At 47.5% G+C, this 26085-nt stretch overlaps 1 protein-coding gene across 3 annotated transcripts; it reads left to right on the top strand.

Annotated features, from left to right (window-relative positions):
• Positions 1-12: 12 nt before the first annotated feature.
• GEMIN5 (gem nuclear organelle associated protein 5) lies at positions 13-25946 on the top strand. Of its 3 annotated transcripts, XM_019475982.2 has the most exons (29): positions 13-194; positions 2016-2170; positions 2659-2840; positions 3851-4002; positions 4255-4371; positions 5163-5295; positions 5664-5823; positions 6461-6673; positions 7425-7510; positions 8510-8604; positions 8869-9005; positions 11021-11094; positions 12912-13093; positions 13978-14117; positions 14926-15097; positions 15375-15602; positions 16125-16238; positions 16532-16660; positions 17422-17517; positions 17847-17984; positions 18583-18730; positions 19788-19907; positions 20769-20979; positions 21677-21934; positions 22428-22590; positions 23270-23789; positions 24274-24370; positions 25231-25302; positions 25417-25946. In XM_019475982.2, the coding sequence occupies exons 1-29, from the start codon at positions 50-52 to the stop codon at positions 25501-25503; spliced, it is 4524 nt and encodes a 1507-aa protein (XP_019331527.2). In that variant the 5' UTR covers positions 13-49; the 3' UTR covers positions 25504-25946. The 3 variants fall into 3 exon arrangements, with proteins under 3 accessions (XP_019331527.2, XP_014465677.2, XP_014465671.2); XM_014610191.3 differs by having other exon boundaries at positions 14-194; positions 4258-4371; positions 25231-25508; XM_014610185.3 differs by having other exon boundaries at positions 14-194; positions 25231-25508.
• Positions 25947-26085: the final 139 nt, after the last annotated feature.

Genomic DNA, 26085 nt, shown 5'->3' with positions numbered 1-26085 from the left:
TGCGACCCTTGACAGCAGCGCCGGGCAACGGCAGAGCCGCGGGCACGCGATGGCGGCGGAGCGGCTCCTGCCCGCCTCGCCCAACTGGTACCTCAGCCGCTGCAGCGACGCGAGCGCCGGCGCGCGGCTCTTCGGCTTCGCGGCCCGGAACAGCGTCTACCTGCTGCGGGTCGGCGCCCAGCCCGCCTTCCACGGTACCAACCCCGCGATCCCGGCCCCGGGGCAGCACGAGGGAGCATCCTGCCCCGCAACAGGCGCTGCTTCCCCCCCGCCACGTGTTAAGCCTCCATCAGAGGCCCCAGGGGCGCGTTTATACCCGTAACCGTAAAAAAAACCCAAACCTTTAAATACCATTTTAAAGCCGTCAGTCTTACACACGTGCCCGTTAAAGCGTCGCGTGAGGGGACGTGCCGACGCGCCGCTGAGGAGCAAAACAGGCCGCGCAGCATCGAGCCTGGCTCAAAAAAAAAGCAGTGTTTTTGCTACCGCGTGTTCGGGCAGCCTCGTGTGCGTGTGCTTTATTTAGCACGTGGGCGTTTGAGCTAAAGCTCGTTCAGCCGTCTTTAGATACAGCGTCCCCGCTGCCATTTTGAACCAAAGGGGATGCTGATGCACAAGATGCTCCGGGAGCTTTATTTAGAGCCCCTCTAATTAAAGCGTTTCCCCCCCCCCCCCCCCCCGACGGTGGGGGGCACGTGTATAAACGCTCCGAGGTTCTAAGTTTAATGCGCATTAGGAAAGACGGACTAATGCATGTGTAGACACGCCCTCGGTGTTGGCCGCAGCCCAGGCTGGGGATCTGTGGCCGTGCTCCTGCTGGGACTCGACCCGGAGGGTCCTGGCTAGCGGATCCTTTCCCTCCACTCGGTGTCAGACCAGTGCTGCGTTGGGGGCAGGGAGGAATCCCCCCCCCCCCCCCCAGTCAGATTGGTATGAACTATGCAGGATTTTGCTTTCCCCTGTAGTCGGCCTTTACCTGAGATCTTTTAACCATGTGTTAACAGCCTTTTATAGGAGCAGGACGTTGGCTGCTTTCCCTGTGGCAGGTTCAGGTGTGATGTCCATGTTGTGTCCGGGTCGATGGTAGTTTCACTAAGAGGTTAGATAGGTGGGGAACGGTTTGGATAGAGCCGATCCTGCCTCGAGCAGGGGTTGGACTAGATGTGACCCCTAGAGCTCCCTTGCAGCCCCACGGCTCTAGGATGCTGTGCGCTGCGATTCACAGATTAACCGCGGAGATGGCAGATGGGAATCCGTCGTGTTAAAAGCGTCCTGCCCTGCTCTGCGCTTCTGCGGTTCCTTGGAACAAAAGAATCGCCCCGTTGTTTTTCAGGAGTCGAAAAGCAAATGAAAGCCAAGAGCTGGCATTTTCTAACAGAGTCTTTGAGCCTAACAAGGGGTCTGAGAACCGCTGATCCAGAGTGGTCTACCCTGTTATACCCTCCCTCGCATGCACCATCCTCTGTTAATTCAGCAAGTACCTTGTGAGAAGCACATGAAAAAGGAAGGTTCAAGGGTGTCAACGGTGGCATCCCTGACTTTTCTGTTTCATAGCTATTAATGGATCTCATGCATGAAATTGTCCTGTCCCTTTTCACCCTGGCTGAACTATCTGCCTCTACAATGTCCTGTGGCAGGGAGTTCCACTAATTAACTGTCCACTGCATAAGAAAGCATTTTCTCTTATTAGTTTTTTGCCTGTCTCCTGCTCATTTCAGTGGCTGTCCCCTTATTTTAGTATTCCGGGAGTTGGTGAATAACTGTTTCCTATTCATTTTGTCCACACTTTTGTTTTCTGTGGAGTGTGGGACATGCAGGGATGAGTGTGTGATTCTCCTGCTTCCAGCCACTTTTACCCCAGTTGTTTGTTAGTGGATGTTGCAATGCATAATATTGAATCTTTTGTATCGGGTAGTTTGTAGAAAGAGTACTCGTTCAGAGATGGGGAAAGGACAGCAGTTTCTCACCAAGAATTCGGTCTGTGAATGTTTCCTCTTTTTGTATTTCAAACCTAGGAGAGCTCATCGGTCATACAGAAAGGGTTTCTGGATTTACCTTTTGTCATTTCCCTGATCAGACCAACCTCTGCGCGAGCAGCTCAGATGATGGAACCGTGAAAATCTGGGATACTCAGACTCTGTCTCTTGTAACTGAGCATACGCTCCATCAGGTATAGTAGCCAATAACCAGGTCCGTGTGGCTGTAGGAAAACCACTAGAACAAGCGTTTTCCCAAAGCTTTTATTAGCTAAACAGGGGGCAGAAATACATGCTGGGACCAAATAAGAAGATCCATGTAGGGATCTACACCAGTTTCATTAAACTAATTTTAAAATCCATGTCAGTTAAATCAGTGAAGGTTTTCTGTTTGTTGGTTGGTTGGTTTGGGAAAAAACATTTAGTGTGGAGGACATCCTGGTAAGCAATTGTGTGTGGATCCCTTTGCAATCTTAATTTCCTGGCAGATCTTTGACAGCTACAGCAGTGACTTTCCCGATCTTGCTCCGTATGTAAACATTAATGCCTTTAGTTATCTTAACCGAGGATAAAACTCCTACCACTTTAGCTGCCTCATTTAGTATTGTTTCACGGTTCATCTCTGCCTAATATGGGGCTAGAGACAAGACTTTGTCATGCCCTGGTTAATCTGCATTTTCAGAATACAATCTCAGCCTTGCATTGGTCACCCCTTGTGAAAGATCTGGTTGTGTCTGGTGATGAGAGAGGCATCATCGTTTGTTATTGGCATAACAGAAATGACAGCCAACAGTTCTTCCCTGAGCCTAGGACCATCTTCTGCCTCACGTGTTCCCCTCACCAGGAGAATCTGGTAGCTATTGGGTAAGTGTTAATTATGTTGCTCCCTTTTCTTATGCTGCAAGGTAGATGGTGTGTGTGTGTTTTCATTGCAGCATAATTTTAAGGCTATTCTTTCAGAAATGGTGGTGGTGGTTTAGGAATTTGGCTAGTTCTCGTTGGCTAGAGTGGCAGGAGGGAAAAAGAAGAACCTAAATGAACAACCTACTTATCGGCTTTCTGTTGTATAATGGAGAAGTCTTGTAGTAACCCAGAAATGCCGGATCTCACAGACTCACTGGTCTTAGAAAGTTTATAGCAGTATGTGAATCTGGGCTGACTGTCAGGCTACAACTCATGTAAGTGACTGGGTGTTGGGAACAGAGCTGGAGGTAACAAGATAACTGTGTTTGCTGACTCTGTGGCTTTGACCTAAACAGTTCCACAAACCGATGGTTTGTATGGTTTTCTTTTTGTGCCACTCCCCATAGCTTCATGAGGCTTTTGCTGCCTACTGCAGTTCCAGCCCTCTTGATGCACAGCACCTGTTCCTGCTTTATGCTGGATCCATTGTGATGGATACTTGGCAATCTAAGACAAGATTATGTGGAGGGAAAGCTAACACAGGACAGGGGAGGGCATGAAATTAATTTTAGGAAAAGAAATTAAATCTTTCTGAACAAAAGATCCCTTGCTTTTTAAGTTCCCCAAGGTCAGTAGTGTTGATCCTTGGGGGATCATTGTCTCGTATGTTGCATTACTCCTGGAGGTATGTTAGTTTACACCAGCTGAGGATCTGACCCATGCATGCAAGAGGCAGTATGTCCTAGTGCATAGAGCATTGTGGAACTCCATGTACCTGGGATCTTCCCAACTTGGCCTCTAGCTTCATGGATGACCTTGGTCATGTCTCTCTCCATGCGTAAGATGGGGATAGTGATGCTTACCTTCTTGGCAAAGCACTTTGCTAACAAAAGTCACTATATGCCAGTTCAGTATCATTGTTATGAGACTCTTAAGCATTTTTTCATCACTGTCTAACTGCTTGTTTTTAGTTACAAGGATGGCATGGTGGTTATAATTGACATCAGCAGGAAAAAAGAAATTGTTCATCGCCTGAGAGGTCATGATGATGAAATACACTCCTTGGCATGGTGTCCTGTGCCCAATGAAGAAGGATTATATAGTTGGCAAGAAGAGCTTCAAGGTACACACAAACTATTAGGGGACTCCGAGTAATTCCTTGTAACCAAATCAGTTCCTTGTTTCATTAATAAAAATAGGAGTCTGAGGCAGTCTGGGATTCAGTCTGATTTAAAATAAACTCAGTCTGCTTTACAGAAAAATCTGTTCTTTGGGCAGCATAGCTGAACTTCATCATCTTTGCTTTTTATTTGTGCTTTGTATTTCCCAAGTGTTTTACCATTGTTTTAACACCATTTGATATTTCTCTTGAAAGCAGGTGAGGTTCCAAATGGGGAGCTAACACAGGAGGCAGCTGTAGCAAAAGGTTGTTACCTGGCTTCAGGAAGCAAAGATCAGACCATCCGGATCTGGAGCTGTGCTAGAGGCAGAGGTGAGCCAAAACATTTCTCTAAGGCAATAGTGGTACTATGCATGGACGGTATGTCTTAAGCATGCTTTCTGTGTAGTAGCCCGGTGACTTAGCAATGCAGACGGCATTCTGGGATGACTGAACAGATGTGGCCATATGCAAGACATAAGATAATTATTTCATTCTCTTCGTTGCTGTTGAGACTTCCATCAGAGTAGTACACCCACTTTTGGGCAGTGTAGTTAAAGAAAAATGTAGTCATATTGGCAAGAATCCAAAGGAGGGCAGCAAGAATGGTAAGGACTTTAGAAAACAAGACTTGGGAGGAAAAGTTGAGAGAATTGGATTTGTTTAGTTTTAAAAAGGGAAGACTGATGAAGGACATTATAGCAAGTTTTTCCATACTGGAAGACTTATTCAAATAGTGATCAGTTATTTGCTGGAGTAGAGAAGAAATCAGCTTAATTTTACAGCAAAGGTGATTTAGGTTACATATTAGGAAGAACTTTCTGGGAAGGTAATGACGGACTCAAACAGGTTACTTAGATCATGGAATCTTCTTCATGGGAGGCTTTAAGAACAGGTTAAGAAAATATCTGTCAGGGATACTGTAGGTATATTTATCTGGCCTCAGCCTAGGAGGATGGAGTAACTGATCTCTTAAGGTCCCTTCCAGTACTGCATTTATGTGATTTAAGAGCAGGAGCACTAGAGATTGCATTTAAGGCTTTGTGTTACAGGGCATATTATCCTCTGTGAGGATTGACATATGCTCAGTGGCCACATTGTATGAATCTCTGCTGGTTCTCTAGGGGTGATTACTCTGAAGTTGCCCTCTGTGAAGAGAAGAAGTGGGGCAGTTGATCCTGCTGTTAAAGAGCGTATTTGGCTGACTGTTCACTGGCCAAGTGACCATCCCATGGAGCTCATGTCCAGCTGCTTTGGGTGAGTAGGGTTTACTAGCTTGTGTATGTTCTATAGCTTTGGGGGTTTTAGTTGCTAGCCAGCTGAATAAAAGCCCTTCACCCAGGCAAGTAGTGGAACTGGTCAAAGGGCCAGGATTTTGGCATTGTATCCTGGGTAAAACTTTGTAAGACTACAAGTTCTTTGGTTTGGGGATTTATCCTGGAACCTAAATGGATACATCACAGTGTTAAGTAATATTATGCACTGCGTACTTGTTTGTCCAGTTCTGGGTGGGGGAAAGCCATGCAAGCCCAACTGATTTTGGTTTGCCATGGTTGTGCATGAGTGTGTGTGTGTAATGTATTCCTTGTGCAGGGGAACCTAACATGCATACTTTCCTTTTGCAGAGGTGAACTGCTGCTGTGGGATTTGGCCCAATCGGGAAAACGCAAGTGGACACTTTTAGGATCTTCCGAAGGGCAAAATCACTCGCGGATCGTGTTCAATCTGTGCTCGCTTCGAGTGCAGGGCCGAGAGTTGCTCTTTTCCATTTCAATGGACAGAGATGTAAGAACCAGTTGTCTTAAAACAGAATAGAAATATCTGAGTCCATTTGTTTCAACTGAATCAGTCTGCCTTCTGCGACCATAAATTCTTCTCCTACGATGGGTTTATAGCAGGAGTTTTACGGCAGTGTTGTTTAGAAATTGTACTGAACTGTGGCAGGTTTTGTACATTTGTGTTGGTTTATGAGCTCAGACTTTTATTACAACAAAGTGAATGAATTTCTCCCTCTGGACTCAAATGATTCATAGTGAGAGCTGTCCATCTCTTCCCTCCCCGTATACTTTTTTGAACAAACCCCAGATTTCCTTGGTAAAACCACACACATATTACCACTAGCATTAGCTGTAGAGCACAGTAAAATAATCAAAGGAGATGTGGGGCTTTTTTTCACTTGAAGGTGCTAGATACTTTCCATTTGCAGGGATGTTTCCAAGGCTGGGAGAATGAGGTTCATCTTTTAATGAACACACATACCCTCTTGCCTAATTCAAGGACACTTCTTGAATGTGTTTGCCTGTGAGTGGGGATGTCATCCTTGGTCTGGTCTTGAACCTTTCTGCCTTGTCTTGTTCCTGTTTTCAGTATTGTAATTGAATCAGTAATTTGCTATTTTCTTCTTGTTTCCCCACTTCTCCAGGTGAAGTGTTGGGACCTAGCAACACTAGACTGTTGCTGGACTGTGCCATCTCTTGGAGGGTTTGTCTACAGCCTAGCCTTCTCCCCTGTGGACACTGGCTGCCTGGCCATAGGGGTTGGGGACAGCATGATCCGGGTGTGGAATACTCTGTCCATAAGCAACACCTATGATGTGAAAACATACTGGCAGGGCATCAAAGCCAAGGTCACAGCTGTGAGTGTACTTCTAGTTCCCTTTTTTCTGTGTTTTGTTTGTTTTAAGCCTTGTATTGTTTGCTTCTCTCTTCTGGAGAACATTTTCTCTCATTAGTGGGTACATAAAATCAGTACATTACCTGTGTTCATATGTACTGTGTTCATTTGTAATAGCATATTTCTTACTGTCTGGTGGCAGAGTTCTGGACTGTCACAGCCAGAAATACCAATGTTACATGTAGGCAAAATGTCCGAAGATTAATTTATGCAACATATTTCTGTTCATTTTTTCCACCTGTTATGATTCTCTGCCTCTGCCCCTAGGTTTTCCTTGGACAGCCTGTATAGAAACAGGCTTGGACAATTGTGGGTATAGTTCAACCACCGCTTACTTAAAATCCCCATTCCCTGTCAGCGATGACAAGAAGCATTATCTATCCATCCCTGATATCATCTATTCTTGCCATGTTTCACAGTAACGTCCTTTTTTTACTATATTATTTTAGAAGGTTGGTATAACACACAGCCTTTCGACTTCTCTGTCCCTGTTTTCCCAGTCCATTTTTATCAGGAAAGAGCCTTAGATATTTGTGGTAATCCAAGAGATGCATATAAATGGTGGCAAAAGGTTGGTGCGCAAGGCACAGTACTAGCTCCCCAGTTAAAAGGTTTTTCTTTCTGGGCAGTATCTGAAAGGAACACACAACGGTAAGCAAATTACCCATGGACTTGTGCAGTTGTGTGACCACTTTTTACTGATTTGTGTGCAGTTATCCTGGCACCTGACTAAGGAAGGCTGTTTAGCCTTTGGAACAGACGATGGAAAAGTTGGTATATATGACACCTACTCCGGCAGGTAAGAAACTAGCTTGCAGGTGAATTAGTGTCTCAATGAACAAATTATAGCTTCAGTAGTAGGGCAAATGGAAGCTTGGTAAGCAAACGAGCAGTTTTGAAGTTAAATTAATGCTTCATTTGCTGTGATCATTTATACATTTCTCTATCCCATGCATTCTTAGGGATGATCCTGCCTCTGTTAGAGGGTTGGACCAGATGACCTTTAGACATTTTTCCCAGTCCTACCTCTATGAGTCTATTATTAGATAACAGTAGTCAGTAGACATGTCTACACGTGCACTTTAATGCACATTATCCTATTTTTATGCAGATTAAAGTGTCATGAAATAACCATGTGCTTTCGCTAATGCTCATTAAAATAGGCTAATATGCCTTTTTTTTAGTACCTCACAATGGAGGTGCTAAATTTTAATGTGCATTAGCAAACATGCAGTAACGAATGTGTAGACATGCCCAGTGTTGCTTCTGAGGCTTAAAGTAGGGCCCTTGCTGGTGCGGGTTGTGACAGAGTCTCTTTTCCCTGTTGTATTACCCTTGTGATTTAGGCAAGCATAGAGAGCAGGATTAAATCAAGTCACTATCCGGTGCAGTTGGCTGGGTTCTGGGTATGTGTCCATCGTACCCAGTCTCTCTGGTGTGCCTACTGCCTCCCAGTCATTTTGCTCAGACTGTCCAACCATATACTGCCAGTGGGTGTTAACTGGGTATGGGCAATTCCAGCTGGAAGCAAGACTTTTCAGAGCATAGAGAGCAATGTGGAAATGTGGCATATAAGAAAAGCCCTGCAAATACCACAACTATAGCAAACGGTACAGAGGGGGAAGCGTTGAAGTGTGCTGCAAGGGTAGATTTCTGCTTGCTGGTATTTTGTGCTGCTTATCTAGCTTCCCTTGTGGCACCTTTGCATTGAGCTTTCTCTGTCCTTGAGATGTCTGGTGAATGTGCATTTCACAGAAATCTGACTCATTTGCTCCTCTGCCCTCCTCTTCCTGCCCAGCACCAAGAACAAGCCTCCTCAAATCTCCAGCACCTATCACAAGAAGACTGTGTATACGTTAGCCTGGGGGCCTCCAGTTCCTCCCCTGTCTTTCGGTGAGTCCTGGAACTGCCTCGTAGTAAATGAGAAGTCATTTCATTTGCAGAGGATGTGGATGCCATGGAGATGGATTATCAGTCCTTCTCGGATGAGGGAGCGCCATGTTGCTGGGTAGTTTTTTCCTTTTTAACTGTTGGTGATGCAGCCAGCCAGGCTTGGGTCGTAAATCACCTGCTGCCAAATCCTATGCACCTTGCATGACTTACTGTATATATTTTTGCTGGAGAAAATATCTCTATTTTGTTTTTCCTGCTGTATAGGAGGTGATGGTGACAAGCCCTCTCTAACATTGTACAGCTGTGCTGGAGAAGGTATCGTGTTGCAGCACAACCCTTGGAAGCTTAATGGAGAAGCAACCGACATAAATAAAGTAATCAAAGACACTAACTCGATCAAAGTGAGTATAATTATATATGGGTGAGTGATGTTGAAATTGCACATTTTTCAGTTCCACTGGGATTCTGTAAAACAAAGCATCTGAAAAACTCCATCTTCTGAGAAGTACTTTAGAAACGTTCAAAGCATCTGGGCACTTTGACTTGCACAAATACATGTCCCTGAAGGAGTTCTCATCTTCCAGTAAGACCAGACAGATGAAATGCAAAGTGCTGCACCTAGGGAGGAAAAATGTCCAGCACACCTACAGCCTAGGGAATGACCTGCTGGGTGGCACGGAAGTGGAAAGGGATCGTGGAGTCCTAGTGGACTCCAAGATGAACATGAGCCGGCAGTGTGACGAAGCCATCAGAAAAGCCAATGGCACTTTATCATGCATCTGCTGATGCACGATAATAGGTCCAAGGAGGTGATACTTCCCCTCTATCGGGCGCTGGTCAGACCGCAGTTGGAGTACTGCGTGCAATTCTGGGCGCCGCACTTCAAGAGGGATGCGGATAACCTGGAGAGGGTCCAGAGAAGGGCCGCTCGTATGGTCAAGGGCCTGCAGACCAAGCCCTACGAGGAGAGACTAGAGAAACTGGATCTTTTCAGCCTCCGCAAGAGAAGGTTGAGAGGCGACCTTGTGGCTACCTATAAGTTCATCACGGGGGCACAGAAGGGAATTGGTAAGGCGCCCCCAGGGCTTACAAGAAATAATGGCCACAAGCTAGCAGAGAGCAGATTTGGATTGAATGTTAGGAAGAACTTCTTCACGGTTCGAGTGGCCAAGGTCTGGAACGGGCTCCTAAGGGAGGTGGTGCTCTCCCCTACCCTGGGGGTCTTCAAGAGGAGGTTAGATAAGCATCTAGCTGGGGTCATCTAGACCCAGCACTCTTTCCTGCCTATGCAGGGGGTCGGACTCGATGATCTATTGAGGTCCCTTCTGACCCTAACATTTATGAATCTATGAATCTCTTGCAGTAAAACTGCATTTTGTTCTGCAATTTATTTACCCAGGCAAGTTCAGCTAAGAGAGCATATGGCTTTCACAGATGTACTTACCTTTCTAAAGCTCCTGTTTATATACTCAGAAGATGAAAAGCATTGTAATTGAGATGTGAATTAAAATTTGCAGTGCCCACTTTAAATCGGATAACCAAGTATCAGTTATACCACTCTTCTGATCAGGAAACTGAGGCAAAGAGTCTGACACCACAGAAGTGGGACTAAAATCTGGAGCAGGGAATGCTGGCTCCTATACACAGACCACAACTTACTCTTACTTTTCCGCATTGAACTTCCTTGTAGGTTTGTGGTGCAGTCTGTGGATCAGCAGCTGACCACTTACCCAGGTCTCACAAACCAAACCACCAGTGGTCAGCGGCCCACTGTTTGGGGGCTGCTGCTCTGGACACTAAACTCCCCCTTCTCAAATACGCCCTGCTTTCTATTTTTTTAAATGAAGTGTTGCAAGAAATGTACTCAACGTTCCTGGGGAAACCCAGTTTCTATCATACCACTGCTAGTGCACAGTAGGCTGTGGTAATGAGCTACCCCTAATCCCATGTCTGACCAGTTGTTCCTCCTCTAAAAGAGAGAAGTGAGCACATCAGCCCACATCCTCAACTATTATAAATCAGGGTAGCTACAGTGATTTTACATCAGCCGAAGTTTTTGCACAAAGGCTTTATTTTTCCAAGGAGCCTGAGGAGCTAAGTACCCAGATCCCAAAGTGAGATTTTGATCTGATGATTCAACCCATCCCCCATAGTCACTGTTTTCTCCAGTAATTGACCCACCTTTAAAAAAAAAAAAAAGAAGACAAAAAGCTTTTTTTTTCTCCCACTTAGGCTGGCCCCTTACCTATGCAAAGTGGTCTGCTCATTGGACGTTGGTGGTGACTCTCCTTTTCTAGATGTTGTCTAACTGCAGACTCCCAGTCTGATTGCTGGGCTTGCTCTGTTGGATTTATGGAGGAAAGAGTCACAGGTTTGTGGGAGTTACTGATAATAGTTCTGTGTTTACTTTCTCCAGCACAAAATGCCTGCTCGCGCTGAGATCAGCTGGAAACCAGATGGCAAAATCTTGGCACTTGGTAATGAGGATGGGTAAGTTTAAAACATACAGGTTAATGCTGACTAAACAATCAACAGCTAGAGTAAGCAAAGTGAGGCAGAGGTGCATGTCCACGAGGGGCCGGCAGGGGAGGTTATGCTTAGGGGCAACCAACATGGGTTCACTAGAGGCAGGTCCTCTGTCAGACCAACCTGGTGGCCTTCTATGGCCAGCTCACAAAATCCTTAGACGCAGGGGTAGCAGTGAATGTAGCCTTTCTGGACTTCAGGAAGGCCTTCGACACCGTCTCTCACCCCATTCTCATTAAAAAACTGGGGGACTGTGGCGTCGACACCTAGACAGTCAGATGGGTCGCTACCTGGCTGGAGGGCCGCACCCAGAGAGTGGTGGTGGATGGGTCATTTTTGACCTGGAGGGATGCGGGCAGTGGGGTCCCCCAGGGCTTGGTCCTTGGACCTGCACTGTTCAACATCTTCATCAGCGACTTGGACGGGGGTGTAAAAAGCACCTTGTTCAAATTCACAGATGACACTAAGATGTGGGGGGATGTGGGCACGCTAGAAGGGAGGAATAGGCTGCAGTTGTACCTGGGCAGGTTACAGGGATAGTCAGATGAGAACAGGATGGGTTTCAACACTGACAAGTGCAAGGTGCTGCACCTGGGGAGGAAGAACCAGCAGCACACCTACAGGCTGGGAACTCCCTTCTCGTCAGTGCAGAGGCAGAAAAGAATCTTGGAATCATTATTGATGCCAAAATGAATGTGGGCCGACTGTGGGGACGCGGTCAGGAAGGCCAACCGCACCTTGTCATGCATCCACAGATGCATCTCAAGCAGGTCCAAGAAGGTGATCCTCCCCCTCTGCGCGGCACTGGTCAGGCTGCAGTTGGAGTACTGCATCCAGTTCTGGGTGCCGCACTTCAGGAGGGATGTGGACAATATGGAGAGGGTCCAGAGGAGGCCACTCGCATGGTCAGGGGGCAGCAGGGCAGGCCCTACGAGGAGAGGCTACGGGACCTGAACCTGTTCAGCCTCCACAAGAGAAGGCTGAGGGGGATCTAGTGGCCTGTTACAAACTAGTCAGGGGGGACCAGCAGGCATTGGGGGAGTCCCTGTTCCCCCGAGCACTACCAGGAGTGACTAGAAATAATGGCCACAAGCTGACAGAGGGTAGATTCAGACGAGACATCAGGAGGCGTTACTTCAGTCAGGGCGGCTAGGACCTGGAACCAACTTCCAAGCGAAGTGGTGCTGGCTCCTACCCTGGGGATCTTTAAGAGGTTAGATGAACACCTTGCCAGGGTCATTTGACCCCAGTACTTTTTCCTGCCATGGCAGGGGGTCGGACTTGATGATCTGCTCAGGTCCCTTCTGACCCGACCAACTATGAAGAGGTATCTTGTGCTGCCCTGGTTTATCTCTTGACCTTCAGCCCTATCAAGGTGTTGGCTCATGTTCATGTTAGTAAAACAGTTAGCCCAGCCCAGAGTCGGGTATGCTGCAGGAAGTTCTTTCAGCACAGTGCCGCTGCCAGTGCATCTCAGTAAAACATGCTGCATGCTAACTATCCCTGTACTGAGCCTCTCATGAGCACAGACAGTCCTTCATACTGGGTTGTATAGTGATTTTGACAACTGCCCACAAGTGAAAACAGGGGTCCTAAAGCCAGAATATGAGCCAAATTCAGGTTCACCTGTATCAGGGAGCCACAATGTATCAAACCATTCTTGCTTGTGTTCAACGTTCAGACCCTTTATACAATGACATTTCTGTTTGGGTGGGAAGTACTAAAAGCGGAGCAGTTCTCACTGATCCACAGATGTCTGACGCTTTATTTTTAAATTTCAGATCAATTGAAATATTTCAGGCTCCAAACTTGAAACTGCTCTGTACCATCCAGCAGCATCATAAACTGATTAATGCCATTTGCTGGCACCATGAGCATGGGACCCAGCCAGAGCTGAGCTACTTGATTGCCTCGGGTTCAACCAATGCTGTCATTTATGTGCAAAACCTGAAGAGCATCATAGGTGACCACAGCTGCTTCTTTTCTGGTTCAGCCTTTTTCTTTCCCTAGGCTTTTCAAAGTCTCTCCCCTACTGTCTTTCACCCCATGATGCTGAAGGAGTAGGCTGTTGTCTCTGTCCACTCTTGTAAGAATAATTATGCTGGGTGAGGGGAGTTACTTTTTTGTGTCAGCAGGGCTTGGGAATGTTGGGGGCTACAAGGGTGGGAAGAAGCACCTTGTATTTCATAGGGGATCATTCCCAGGCCAGCATAAGGTTTGATGTTAGTAGTAAGACTTATGGGAGGGTCAGACTTCTCTGGTAGGAGGGGGCACTTGCATGTTTCTGCTCTCTAAAGAGATTACCTGACATTCCAACCTCGAAATGCAAAGAAAATGCAAGCAGAGAAATCTGTGAGCAAATTAATCTAGGAGAAATTTCCCCACAGGAAAAGCCTACATATTTCTCAGTGCTGTTAGATGCATGTGAAAAGAAACTAAGAACTACTTCAGTTCCTGCACAGGGAAAATGCCTTGAGTATGGAGTGAGAAGGAATTGAATCTGTGAGATGCTGGAATGGAGTCCAGCGTATGTGAATGGAGCCAGCTGAAAGAAACTGATTTTGTTGGTAGTCCTTTGTGCTCACCTTCTCCCAGAGTGCTCATCACAGGGAGCTAATAAGACATAGCTACAGGCAGTTTGATTTGAGCCAAGCTTTCAGTGTGCAATGACTCTGGTGTCTGTGTAGTTACTCATCTATATTTGCATGTGCAAATCTGACCATGGCAGACTTAATGCAGGCATGGCCCCCTACCAGAAAATGTGGCCTAATTTAATATCCATTATGAGTGAAATGGCATGCGTTGTCCACCCAGCCTTACCCAACCCCTCTCTTTTTTTTCTCTCAGAGAGCCCTCCAGAAACTCCTCCAACAATAACGGAGCCTTTTCGCACTCTGGCGGGACACACTGCTAAAATCACAAGTCTGTCTTGGAGTCCACACCATGAAGGGAGGCTGGTATCCGCTTGCTACGATGGCACTGCACAGGTATTGTTCTGGGTTTACTTCTTGCTGTGTTCCTTTTGGTTTCAAATTCTCCCTTCTGTAGATTTTTAAATCAAATTAATGGCAAGGTATAGGGATCCAAGGGTAGGTTTTTGCCAGCTGAACTTGGGTGTTGCTGCAAACTCCACAGTAGAAATCTGGTAGCAGGGTGTTCAACCACTGTTCTTCTATCTTTCTCTTGAGTGTCTGTTTCTAAAGGGAAACCATGTGCTGCTTTAGTTCAGAGAAGAGAATGTTCTTGGGAATTGTAGTAGCTTGTAGGAGGGGAGTTGTAAGGTGACGGGTCTCTTGCTTCTTTAGCCAGGATATGCGTTTAAGTTTGATGGGAACATGAAATAGCAACGGTTGGAATTACATTGGGATAACACACCAGGAAGTGAAGTAATTGTGCAGAATAGGGAAGCTCGCAGAGTGCTGGGGCAAGTAGGAAGGCAGAGCTGGTTGAAAATGGAAATTTCCATTCCATGCTGCTTGTCCTTGAAGTTATCTAGCCTGTGAATTCTCTGAGTGTAAAGCTCTAGTGCAGGGGCGGGCAATTATTTTGGGCAGAGGGCCGCTGACTGAGTTTTGGCAAGCCATCAAGGGCCATATGACAGGCAGCCCAGGGCAGATAAATATTTATTTTATAAACTTTTAGGGGCCCCGTGGGCTGGATTGAATGGCCTGGCGGGCCACATCCGGCCCCTGGGCCACATTTTGCCCACCCCTGCTCTAGTGCCTAGTGAAGAGCAGCTTGCGCAGCATTACAGCTTTAGCTCTGTGATTTCTCTAAAGGGCTGTTTGTTTTCAGGTGTGGGATGTTCTGAAGGAGGAGCCTCTGTCCAATTACCGAGGGCATCGGGGCCGGCTGCTCTGTGTTCAGTGGTCCCCAGTGGATCCAGATTCAGTGTATACAGGGGGAGATGACTTTTGTGTGCACAAATGGCTCGTCTCAAAGCAAGAGCACAGCCACCCCCCAAAAGGTCAGTGTGTGTTATGGAGGATTCATTGCTGAAGAGTTGGCTGGGGGCACTAATCAAACGCTCTGGGATAATACTTGTTCTAAGTTCAAATCTGCCCGCTAGAGCTTAAGCAAATACTCTGCTTGCAGGATTGGACAGGGCTGCAGTGAATACTTCCAGTGCTCTAGACTAGGTAGTTTAAACTAAAATGTGAACTTGACTCTCCAGTGGCAGGAAGCTAGTAGGCTAACCTCCAACCACATTGTTCTCTCTGAAATCCATGTTGCAATCTTCCCAGGAAAAAAAGGCATAGAGCTGGAGAAGAAAAGGAGCTTTCAACCCAAACTCAAAGCCAAAAAGAAGAAAAAGCTGGTGGGAAAGAGTCCAGCAAAGCAGGATGTGAATGAGGCAGTAAATGGCGACGAAAGCATAAAGGAGTGCGCGTTGGATGAGAATGAAATGTCAGACCATGAGGCTGAAAAGGAAGCCCAGGAGCAGGAGCTGTCAGACAGAGTCTCACCAACAGGTAGTCACCAACCTTGAGCTTATCTTAGTTTCCCTGCAGAAGCTCTAGTTTGAACAGCTCAGTTACCGAGTTCCTGGGCATGAAACATCCCTAGTTTTAATCTGCTGCTGCAGGGCTCTTTGGGTAGCCCGATCCCGATACCTTCTCACTTACTGCCTTTCCTTGAAAGAGTGATGGTGCATTCTGAGCATGGGGAGCTGTTTCATATTTCCATTGGCCTCTTGGAATATGGATCTGAGTGACACCCTGGGCCAGTTTCTCAGCTGCACTTGGATGCAGTTGCAGAAGACAAAGTGATTATAACCTGGCTGTTGCGGTGATTGGTCATGATCTGATTTGGACCTAGCACAACTTAGAACCGCTTTTTAGGATTCCCCCACATGTCCTGATAGTTCAACCTGCAAGACGTTAAAGGTGCCCACAGAAGCACTGATTGCTACTAGACCTCCAAGTCAAGACTTTTATGCATCCTGTCCTGGGTTCCCCCATGACTTTATTTCCTCTTTTCATTAAATCCTACAGTTGCCAAAGAAGTTCCCTTGCATCCATCTGCTGCCTCTGTCCCTGACCTGATGAAACCTTTCATGAACCATAGAGCCACCCCAATGAAGAAGGAACAACCTAAAGAGAAACCAGGTCAGTCCATTTCATGCACAAGTGTGACAACACGCCCATGGTAGGTGAAGGGGACCAGCCAGAGCTGTCATGTTGCCCTGTCAGTTAAATGGTTGTCTAGCATGTGCTTAATGATTCATATGCCTTAAAGCTGCTACCTTCAGTTTAAACAAGATAGGTAGAAAAATGTTTGGTCTGTGCATTGTGAGCGCTGTCCAAAAGGCAGTGTTAGCCTGAAAGAGATGCTTGCAGCACTAGACATCGTGGCCAGCGTGCGCTATGTAACAGCCACTAAAATGCAAGTGACTTTTCAGCTCCTGATACCTCTCTGAAGAAAAGAAAGCCTCGCTCCCTTCTGCCTGTCAGCACCTCTCTGGATCATAGATCAAAGGATGAATTACACCAGGACTGCTTGATGCTGGCTACGTGTCTGAACGCCAAAGGTACCAGAAACATGCTTTGGCTGCAGCTTTCTCCTGCTGCCCAACAAGGGCACCCCACTCTGAACATTTCAGTTCAGACTTTCAGGAATGGCTGTTGGACCCTTGTTGTGAAACACCTGAACATGGATCTGGGGGTGGGACTTGAGGCATTTGTTAATGAAAGTTGTGGCCTGTGTCTGAGATTGGTAGCTAAACTCTGGTTTATACTTTCCACAACCCCTGCCCTTATCACCACACTGCCAGCTGTTTAAGGCAAAGGAAATGAAATACCTTGCCAGTACTAGACCTGTTCTGACTGGGAGCCTAAACTGTCCGAGGCAGGGAAGCAGCTGCTTTTGTGCCTGCATTTCAGGTCTTATGTGTAGCAGAGCACAATGAATCTGCAAATCCAAGCATGCATCTGGTTCACAGCAATGGATGAGTGCTAAGTTGGAACTGTGGTTTGAGGATCTGGGCAGGAAAGGAGACTGCTGTATTCCCATGGTAGTCTTCCTTAGACACAGGGGGTACAAAGAAAAGTGCTCGGTACATTTTGGTTTTGCATAGATGTTCTTATTGTAGCATTTTGCTCTAACCTGGTGATCAGACAGACCCTCACAGTAACACCACTTCTCTATTTAGATCTAGTGTATGGGGCTGGGAGCAGAGGCTGTCAGCTGTTTGATAAAGTAGACTGTAACTGTACAATGGATTTGCAGGTTTCTTTCATTTCCACCCTACATGCTGCTGTCAAACCAGCCTTTTCTCTCTCTTCTCTTTAGGAAATCTGGGGAAAGACTTGGTTCCTGACTCAGATCATGTCCATCTGGGGCTGTTTGCAGACAGAGCTGCTCTGTACAAGATGCTGGAGGTGGAAGGTAAGTGGAGCGGTGACTCAGTCCTGATGGCATATCTGCTTTCTTTATCCTCCATCCAAGAAAAACAAATGGGGAGAGATGTAGAAATCTAGTTTGTGAGCTTAATGCATATTAAAGTGAGCTGCTGAGAGGGCTGGCTGGAGCCAGGGGTGGTGCATGAAAGATGTCCAGCTTGCGTCTTTTGAGCTGACAGTGCTGTCAGTCTCTGGCCTGCAGCACACTGCTTTATTCCTGCTTGAGCTCGCTCTTGCCTGGGCATTTTACCTTGGGGTACGTGGTTACTGCAGTTGCACTGGCACCTAACCAGGAGGCTTATTTGTTACAAACAGGAAGAAACCACTTGGAGAATGGGCACCCAGAGTTGTTTCAGCAGCTCATGTTGTGGAAAGGAGACCTGAAGGGCACCCTCCAGTCAGCTGCTGAGCGTGGGGAGCTAACGGACCAGCTGGTGGCCATCTCACCCATGGGTATGTTGGTTCTGCTTACAGGGATAAGCAAGTGGGATGAGTTGCCAGATAGGACCTGCTCAGCTCTCCCCAGGCTGCTTGTAACAATGCCATAACAGTACTTGGATACAAAACACACATGCTGAGACAGTGACAGAGAAGCAAATGTAAGCACTCTCATAAATAGATGGGGTGGGCTGGGAGGGAAGAAAGATGAGCAAATTCCTTTTTGACTCATATGAGCTGTCATCTGTTTCTAAGCACAAAAACAAACATTCCTGTAACATGTTACAGCCCTTTTGGTCATTTGCTGTTTGCTTAAATACATTTGGGAGTGCTGCCCAGGCCCTTGGTTCATAGAATCATAGGACATGAGGATTGGAAGGGACCTCAGGAGGTCACATCTAATCCAACCTCCTGCACAAAGCAAGACCATCCCCAATTACATCATCCCAGCCAGGGCTTCCTTGTGTATCAAAATATTGCCCTAGCCCATTGCTTAATAAAGAAGCAGAAAAGGGCTGTGTGTGGAAGAAGTTGCTGTGTTCAGGTGTAAGCCTCAGAGAATCTCCTGGTTGCAAGTCCTTATCCTTTAGCTATGCTACGTTTTGTATTCTAGCTGGATATCAGGCCTGGGTGTGGACGGTAGAAGCCTATGCAAAACAACTGTGCTTCCAAGAACAGTACATCAAGGCTGCCTCGCATCTCCTTTCAATCCACAAGGTGTACGAGGCTGTGGAGCTGCTGAAAGCGAACCATTCGTACAGGTCACTTGCATTCCTTACGTTTCTGATGTTTTTGTGCAGATAAGTGGGAGCAACCAAAATAGTCTGATGTCTCTCTTGGTTCTGGTGATCTGGCATAGTCCTGCAGTGTGCAAGTTGTAGACTCTACCAGAGTTTACAGAGAACCAGTCCACTTAGGTCCAATTGCACTTCTGTCTGCATCTATTTACCTACCTCCCTTTAGGAATACATGCATTTTCTCCAGCCCCTTCCAGTTACAGTAATTTCTTTCTGTGGCATACATTCAGCCTTCCTTTATGCTTAATCACTGCTTCTCCAGATAGTGAGGCAAGAGGCTTTTCCCTTGGTTCATATTGGCCTTTCACCTGATGCATTTGCAGATTGAAAGATCCAGGGACCAGAGCACAACCTGAAACTGATTGGCTTGCTCTTCCTTTTAAATGCCTGGATTTTGTCCCCTTTTCAGGGTGTGTCCTGTCTGCAGTTAAAGATATGACTGCAGCTCAGGCAGATGTACCCGACTTAGCTAGTGCAGGTACTGTAGTGGCAACAGCCTGGGGTTCAGTGCAGGCTGCAAGGCCTTCTTGGGACCCTAGACAAATACTTGGATGAGCCAGGACAGGCTGAGCTATGTGTTGCCACAGTCACTGCACTGTAGTTACTAGCTAGCTGGAAGCTAATTTAGACACGCCTGTGCAAGCTGCAGTTATACCTTTGGCTGCAGTGTGGACCTACCTGCTGACTGCTCAGCAGTGAACAGGACTATTTCCATAGTTGTTAGCTACTGTACACATGACAAATGCTAGTAAATAAGAATTTTCCCACTGCCTTGCATAGCTGGCCAGGTACAGTTGTGTTTTTTTGGCTTGCTTGGGAACATCAGGTATTTATTTGCAGCTGCTGGAGGTGAGATTCCAGATTTAATCAAAGCTGTCGCCTCTGACAAACCAAGGCACATTTTCTTCTGAAACCCTGTCTGTTTTCTTTTGAAACCCATGAGAGACTTCTGCAGGAGCAGTGGGCCTGTTTGTAGGTGACCCAGTAACATTTTATTTTGGTTCCTCTTACATAACTTCAGGGAAGCAATTGTAATTGCCAAGGCCAGGCTGCGTCCAGAAGATCCAGTCCTGAAGGATCTCTACACCACCTGGGCAGCGAACTTGGAGGAAGATGGCCATTATTCCATGGCAGCCAAATGGTAAGTGTTGGCAGGAAAGGGTCACTGCTATCTTCAGAAAAGACAGAGTGCTCTTGGTTTCCCTCATGAAGACTGTTCAGAATAGAATGACTAAGAACTGGAGCAAACTGGAGGGTTTTTTTAGAAGGTTTAACCCAGAGGAACTGTGCCCTTCCCACCCCCATCTGTCTGAAGTTCCTTGTAGACTTTATTCCAATGATATCTGAGTGCCTCACTGTCTGGATCCTCACAACACTGAACAGAGAAGCAGAGACTGATTGCCTCTTGTGTCTGAATGGGAAAAGAACCCAAGTTTGCTGAGCCTCTGACTAGCATCCAAATCACCAAGCTGTTTTTCTTCCATTTCTGGACTTTTCCATGGATATCCTGAAACCGAGGCACCTCAAATCACTACTCGCTTCAGGAAAATGTTGGCCAGGCTCCGGGATGGGTGGGTGTCAACCTACCAGCTTTGTCAGTTGGTGCTGATTTCAGCTCGGCGCTCACTGAAGAGTGAACGCCAGGGAAGGATGTAACTGGCACCCCCAGAGAGGAATGCTAGGGGTGCGCAGAGCTAATGTTGCTGATTTCATTTCTTATCTCAGTGACGTTTGGGGTCCATGCCATGAGCCACTTCCCATCAAGAATCCCAGAGCTCTACAGGAGGTTATGGGTTTGCAGGCTCTTTTTGCAGCACCGCTTCAGATCAGCTGCCATCTGTTCATCATAGATCTTTTGAAAAGGATCAGTAACAGCAGCTCTCTGAATGAAGCCGTGGGAAATGTATTTCACTCTGTCTGCGGTGTTGGGCGGAGCCTGTTAAAATGTAAAATAGGAGCCCTTGGGTCTAAGGCGACGCTAACTTGCTTTTCTTTTCTCTAGTTACCTGGGAGCTGCATCTTCCTATGATGCAGTGAAAGTGCTGGCAAAAAAAGGGGATGTGGCATCCCTAAAAGCTGCTGCGGAGCTCGCTCTGAGAGCTGGGGAGAAGGATCTGTCAACCACGTTATCTCTCAGATGTGCCCAGGAGTTGGTGTCTGCCAGGAACTGGGTTGGAGCACAGGAGGTCCTTCAGCGGCAGGGAAGCCTACTGGTGAGTCTGCCTCCCCCTTCTCTAGCAACACACCGCTCGTGAACCACGTGAGATGGCCTGTATTAGAACCACCAACAGATATTGCTGCGAGCTGCCTGGAAACTCTGTCCGAGGTGCTCACTGATTGAAATGCTAAGCTAGAGGTTTATTTCTACAGTGTTGTGAGCGAGGGTGGAACTTGGCCAACGTGAGATGCAGTTTGGAACCTGTACTTATTAGATGGCATATAGTGAAGTCTTAACAGGATGGGCTGGGAAGGAGAGCGAAGCCAGCATGCAGGGGTGGAAAAGTGGAGCATTTTTGCCTTTCCTTAAGGAGGATTTGTCACTGTTAAACTGGCTCCTAAACTGTGGGTTTTAGAGGGAGTTGAGGCATGGCTGTACCTGAGCAGGGATTATCAGGAGAAAGAATATGTGGTTGCAGATCTACCCAAAAGCATACACTGTAGTCGTGCCAAGCGTGCTGGGTTTGAGCTGGGAGCGAGCGGGTGGAATTCTGTTCTGCTGGAGGTCAGGCTTCTTCTGGCTTTATGTCCTGTGGATCCATGACTGTCAGCCTGCAGCAGCTGTACATGGAGCAGTCCACAACAAGTGACACCTGAGTCTTTGAGGGAAGGGTTTCTGTTTTATCTGTTTGTGTCACTAAAGGTTCCTCTCCCTGCTCTAGACACAGCTCAGTGTTCTCTTTCTGTTTGCAGGGACAGAGGCTAGTTTTTTGCCTTCATGAACTGCTTTGCAAGTGCCTCAGTGAAAGAAATCTAGCTGAGCGGAAGAGCTCCTCCCTGCCCTGTTACCACAGCTGGGATGTGAGGGACAAAGACTCCTTCCTTGAGATGGTGACTGAGGTGTGGCAGAGCGTGTTTGGAGTGAGCACCGTGGATCAGGCCAGGACCATGTGGGAGCAGCTGCATGGTATTTTGTATCCTCCCGCTACCACCAACACCCATCCCAAGCAGGTAATTTATCCTGGTTCTGTGCCCTAGTTGGCCCTTGCTGCAGGTGTGAATGGGGCTGGATTTGCATAGTTGTCTGGGGTAACAGCCATAGCCATTTTCAGGTGCCCTGCACTCACTCTGAATGAAAAATGAGTTTTGGTGAGCGTATTAGCAGGTGATTAGCAGTTGGCAGCTATGCAGTGTGGCCCAGCCATCCCTGCTTGGGACAAAAACTGGCATAATAGCTGACGTTAGCGTTGCTGAGATGTATTGGCCAAGGCCTTCTAGCAGACTGGGCTCACACTGACCATTGTGCAAGCCTGTAAGAAGCCTATAATGATGCTCCAGTCTGAAGAGCCTTCATCCCCTCAGCTGAAATCAGCCGTGTAGCTTGTAGCAGTAGTTAAGTAGTGTGTTTTGGGGGAAGCTCCTGGGTTTGGCACTGCAGATTGCCATGAGGCACAAAGGGCTCCCAGGCTAAGCTGCTGACAGTGATTTGTGGTGCCCCGTGTAGCTGCTCTTCCACATCGCCCACGATCTGACCCTGGCAGTGCTGAGCTACCAGACTGCTTCGTGGGAGGAGGCAGTGACAGCTCTTCTCAGTGCCGTGACCCGCAGCTGTGATGCTGGCAACTTCACTCTTCTGCAAGAAATCTGCAGCCTCCTCCTTCCCGAAGGTAAACCTCCTCCTTTGTTTGCTCTGTGCTAGCAGTTGCGTGTGCACGGTTCCTGAACTCTTTTCCTAGCGCCGTTTCTGGTTGCCTCTCAGCCCCACCTCCAGGCTGCACCCTGCTGCTATAATTGGATTTCTCCGAGGGCTCACTAAATGCTGCTAATGCCATTTGGGGCCGTGACCTTTTGCATGGGAACTGCTGGATAACCCCTAATCCCCTCAGCTAGGTTCTGGGAGGTTTTAATAGGGTTCAAGATGTTCCCATGGACAGTGAGAGCATTCAGTCTCACTAGCTGGGGTAGAACGCTGTACTGGCAGGATCCACCCTACTTGCTCCACTGCCCGCCTGGGGCTCGGAAGAAACCCCTGCTCAAACCGAGTTGTGCTCTGCTGGGTGTCTTGCACCAGTGTTAGTTACTTGTGATAGACCTTGGGCTGGATAGCCCCTCAGTGTGATCTGCTGTGGTAGTTCTGGTTCTGCGTGGGGGTCGGTTTCAGAAGGCTGGAGGTCGCTGGTGATGGGCTCTTCCCTGCTCCCCTGCACTACACAGCCAAGTGCTGTTGGACTCTGGGATCCTGCCCTCACACACAACTTTGCAGAATATTGCTGTGTTGGGCAGTGGCATGTGTGGCTTCTGGAAATCCTTTTACAACCCATCTTTCCTCCTCCCCTCCCCTGCCAGGCTGCGATGACCTGAGGCACAAACTGGACAGCACGAGCTGTCGGAGCATGGCAGCTCACAAGAGTTTAGAAGGCTTCCTGGCTTACGGACAGCTGTATGATCTGTGGTGGAACCTGCCCACAGACTCCCCCATCTCCAAACAGATGGTGCCAGAGTCTGTGTCTTGCCCTAGTGAGCAGGCAGCTCCTGAACAGAATGCTGTCTCGGGCATCTTTGCGGAAGGAATGGCACCTGAGCTGGAAGAACATCCCCCCAGCATGCCTGCTTCCTGCCCTGGGCCCTGTGCAGCTGACTCAGGGGATCGAACAGAGAGGCAGCTGAAAGTGAATAGATGTAAAGTGCTCCTTTCTGAAGAGATTGCTGCTTTGCAGAACACCCAGAAAGACATTGCCAAGATCCAGGACACTCTGGCGGACATGATCCGCCAGCATCAAAGAAACAGCTTGCAGGAGAGCAAGCTGCAGCCCAGCCCCGAGAGTGAGTCGGACAAGCCCATCCCTCCAGGCAGCCAGAGCCCAGGGTAAGTTTCCACCATCCTGGAGTAGGGTTAAGACAGCTGCTGCTTTCTTACTTGACAGATGGAGAGCAAAGCTGCTGTTCAGCACAGGCGTGCCCTAGTGTCCAGCTTGGCTTCCCCAGGCCTGCAAACCCCATTGTAAAAACTTCAACCAGTCAACCAACTGGTTACCATCAGCCCTGAATTCTGACTCCACCACACTCATTTCCTGTAGAAGAATAAATAGCCTTAGGGTAATAGCTAATGCTCTGATTGTGCCTCCTTCATACAGAGCATTTGGAGGGGAGGGGGAAGAGGCAGGCTGGACAGAGGAGTTTCTGTTTCTCTGTTGATAGTTGGTTTCTAGTCACCTTTGCAAGGTAAGGGTCACGGGGGTGAAATTCTGGCTCTGGTTCTTCTACCTACTCTGCTCAGCTGGTTGGGAGAGTATGCATGGGCTTGCGCAAAGCCAGTGTTCATGACCTTTCCATTAACGTTCTCTTGACAGTAAAGCAGCAGCAAAGGAACCGGTTTCCCTTCCTGAGCTGTCAAAGCAGCTGGCAGAGGCCAAGCAGCAACTGGCAGAATTTCCAGACAGTCTAAAGGTAAGGTTAAAATGGTTTTGGAAGGAGGTGGCTTTGCAGCTAAGAGTTGCAGGACTGGTAGGCACTGCCTGGGTTACTGCACCCAGTTCTTGCTCTCATAGGTATCCACGTCCTATAAAATCCCTCTCCTGCTGTCATTTCTGTGCCAGCACTGCAAGTTAAGGGCTTCTTGATTTCTCTGCACGGGGAATCAGCAGCCTGAATGAGGGCTTGCTCAAATGTTCCTTGCTTCGCTGCTTGGAGACACAAGGACAGAAGCGTGGCTTTGTGACTCAGTAGACGCCTGCTTATGTAACTTTAGAGACCATTAATATTGCATGGCGGCTGGAAAAAACTATTCACAGCCACCCCAAAACCACATAGCAGCTCACCCTGTTCATAATGCAGATTACAGTGAAAGTCCGGTTGGTTAAGGGTAGCTTGGTTTTGGTAGTACTGTTTGCACTACCCTCTAGAAAGTGCGTGTGGGGAAGCAGTTACCAGCGGCTTCCCTTGCCGGGAGAGGGGCTGGGACTGTAGAGATGAAACTGGATCGTGAGCAGTAAAATGGATCCCCTAAAGAAACCAACACGCCAAAGCCATTTGTCTTGCCCATTTTGTGCCCCTTGGGGTCCTTCCACAGAAGATGGCAGTTGTGAGGCAGGGTACATGCTTGGGAGGGAGGGAGGGAAGTTGGCTGGACATAAATCCAGTGCACACTGGAAGAGGGAATGAGTAGTATTGCATCCAGACTTGGCTTGCTCATGCCTTATGCCAGTCTAGGCCTCATTTCCAGAGAGGGCCGTGGTCTCTGGTCTCCACCCTAGCATTTCCAGTTCCCAGCACAAACACAACATGGTGCTTTTTTTTTCTTTTCACAGGCCTTCCCATTCCCAGATGTGCTGGAGTGCAGCCTGGTGTTCCTTCACATCCACTCCCAGAGCCACAGCGACGTGAGTACGGAACTGCGGCAACAGGCCTTGGACCTGCTGCAGAAGTTCACTCGAGACGGGGAGTATGAAAAGATCTGCGGGAAGTTCTTAACGTGATGTTACTTTCACACCCAGCCCCCTCCGCTGCCGGTAGCTCCACCAAGCCAGGGCAGTTCTTCTCTGAACCGAGGAATGGTCTCTACTGCCACCACTGCTTTTTGAAGAACCATTGTTCTGGAAGGAGCACGGATCGTCAAGTCAAGCTTACGTAGACTTTCACTACCAGCCAGTCAGCTACTCGTGGCCTCATGCGCCTCCACGAGCGATACCGTACCCGTAACATTAGGAGACGTTGGCTTCTGCCCTTAATGTATACAAGATCTTGTTTATATTTAGTTTTTTAATTTCTGGAGAGAGGAAAATTATGCAAGGGAAGCCCTTGGATTTACACACTGAAAATGTGGTAAATGGTTTAAACGGCTACAGCTACCTTTTGGCAGTATAGGAGCGTTAGCTGTCATTTCAATAAAAGGAGCAATATGTTTTTTATTTTAAAGGACTTAATGCTCAAGCCAGTGTTAGTCGGGGGGTCTGGGAAACTGTTTAATGTTTTTTTGGATGTTCAGGAAATTTGTGTTCCTTTAAATAAAAGCCTTATACTTCCAGTCTTGCATTTAATTTGAAAGGTTGGTGGAGATAAAAGTGTTTGTTCGCTAATAAGTGTGAGGCTAGTGTTTTTGAATTTTTTTTTAAAGCTATTCTAGGTACTTAAAATATACATGTGATAGCTGATGTTCATGCCTT

The sequence above is a fragment of the Alligator mississippiensis genome, chromosome 9, assembly GCF_030867095.1.
Source record: "Alligator mississippiensis isolate rAllMis1 chromosome 9, rAllMis1, whole genome shotgun sequence".
Classification (NCBI taxonomy): domain Eukaryota; kingdom Metazoa; phylum Chordata; order Crocodylia; family Alligatoridae; genus Alligator; species Alligator mississippiensis.
Note: the sequence above shows the minus strand (reverse complement) of the source record. Positions and strands in the feature narration are given on the sequence as shown.

Excerpts from the sequence above, each read along its gene's own strand:
- GEMIN5 (XM_014610185.3), top strand. The coding sequence starts at position 50 with ATGGCGGCGGAGCGGCTCCTGCCCGCCTCGCCCAACTGGTACCTCAGC. Across the intron at positions 4,372-5,162 it reads GAGCTGTGCTAGAGGCAGAG|GGGTGATTACTCTGAAGTTG; the intron begins GTGAGCCAAAAC and ends CTGGTTCTCTAG. Across the intron at positions 13,094-13,977 it reads AAACCTGAAGAGCATCATAG|AGAGCCCTCCAGAAACTCCT; the intron begins GTGACCACAGCT and ends TTTTTCTCTCAG.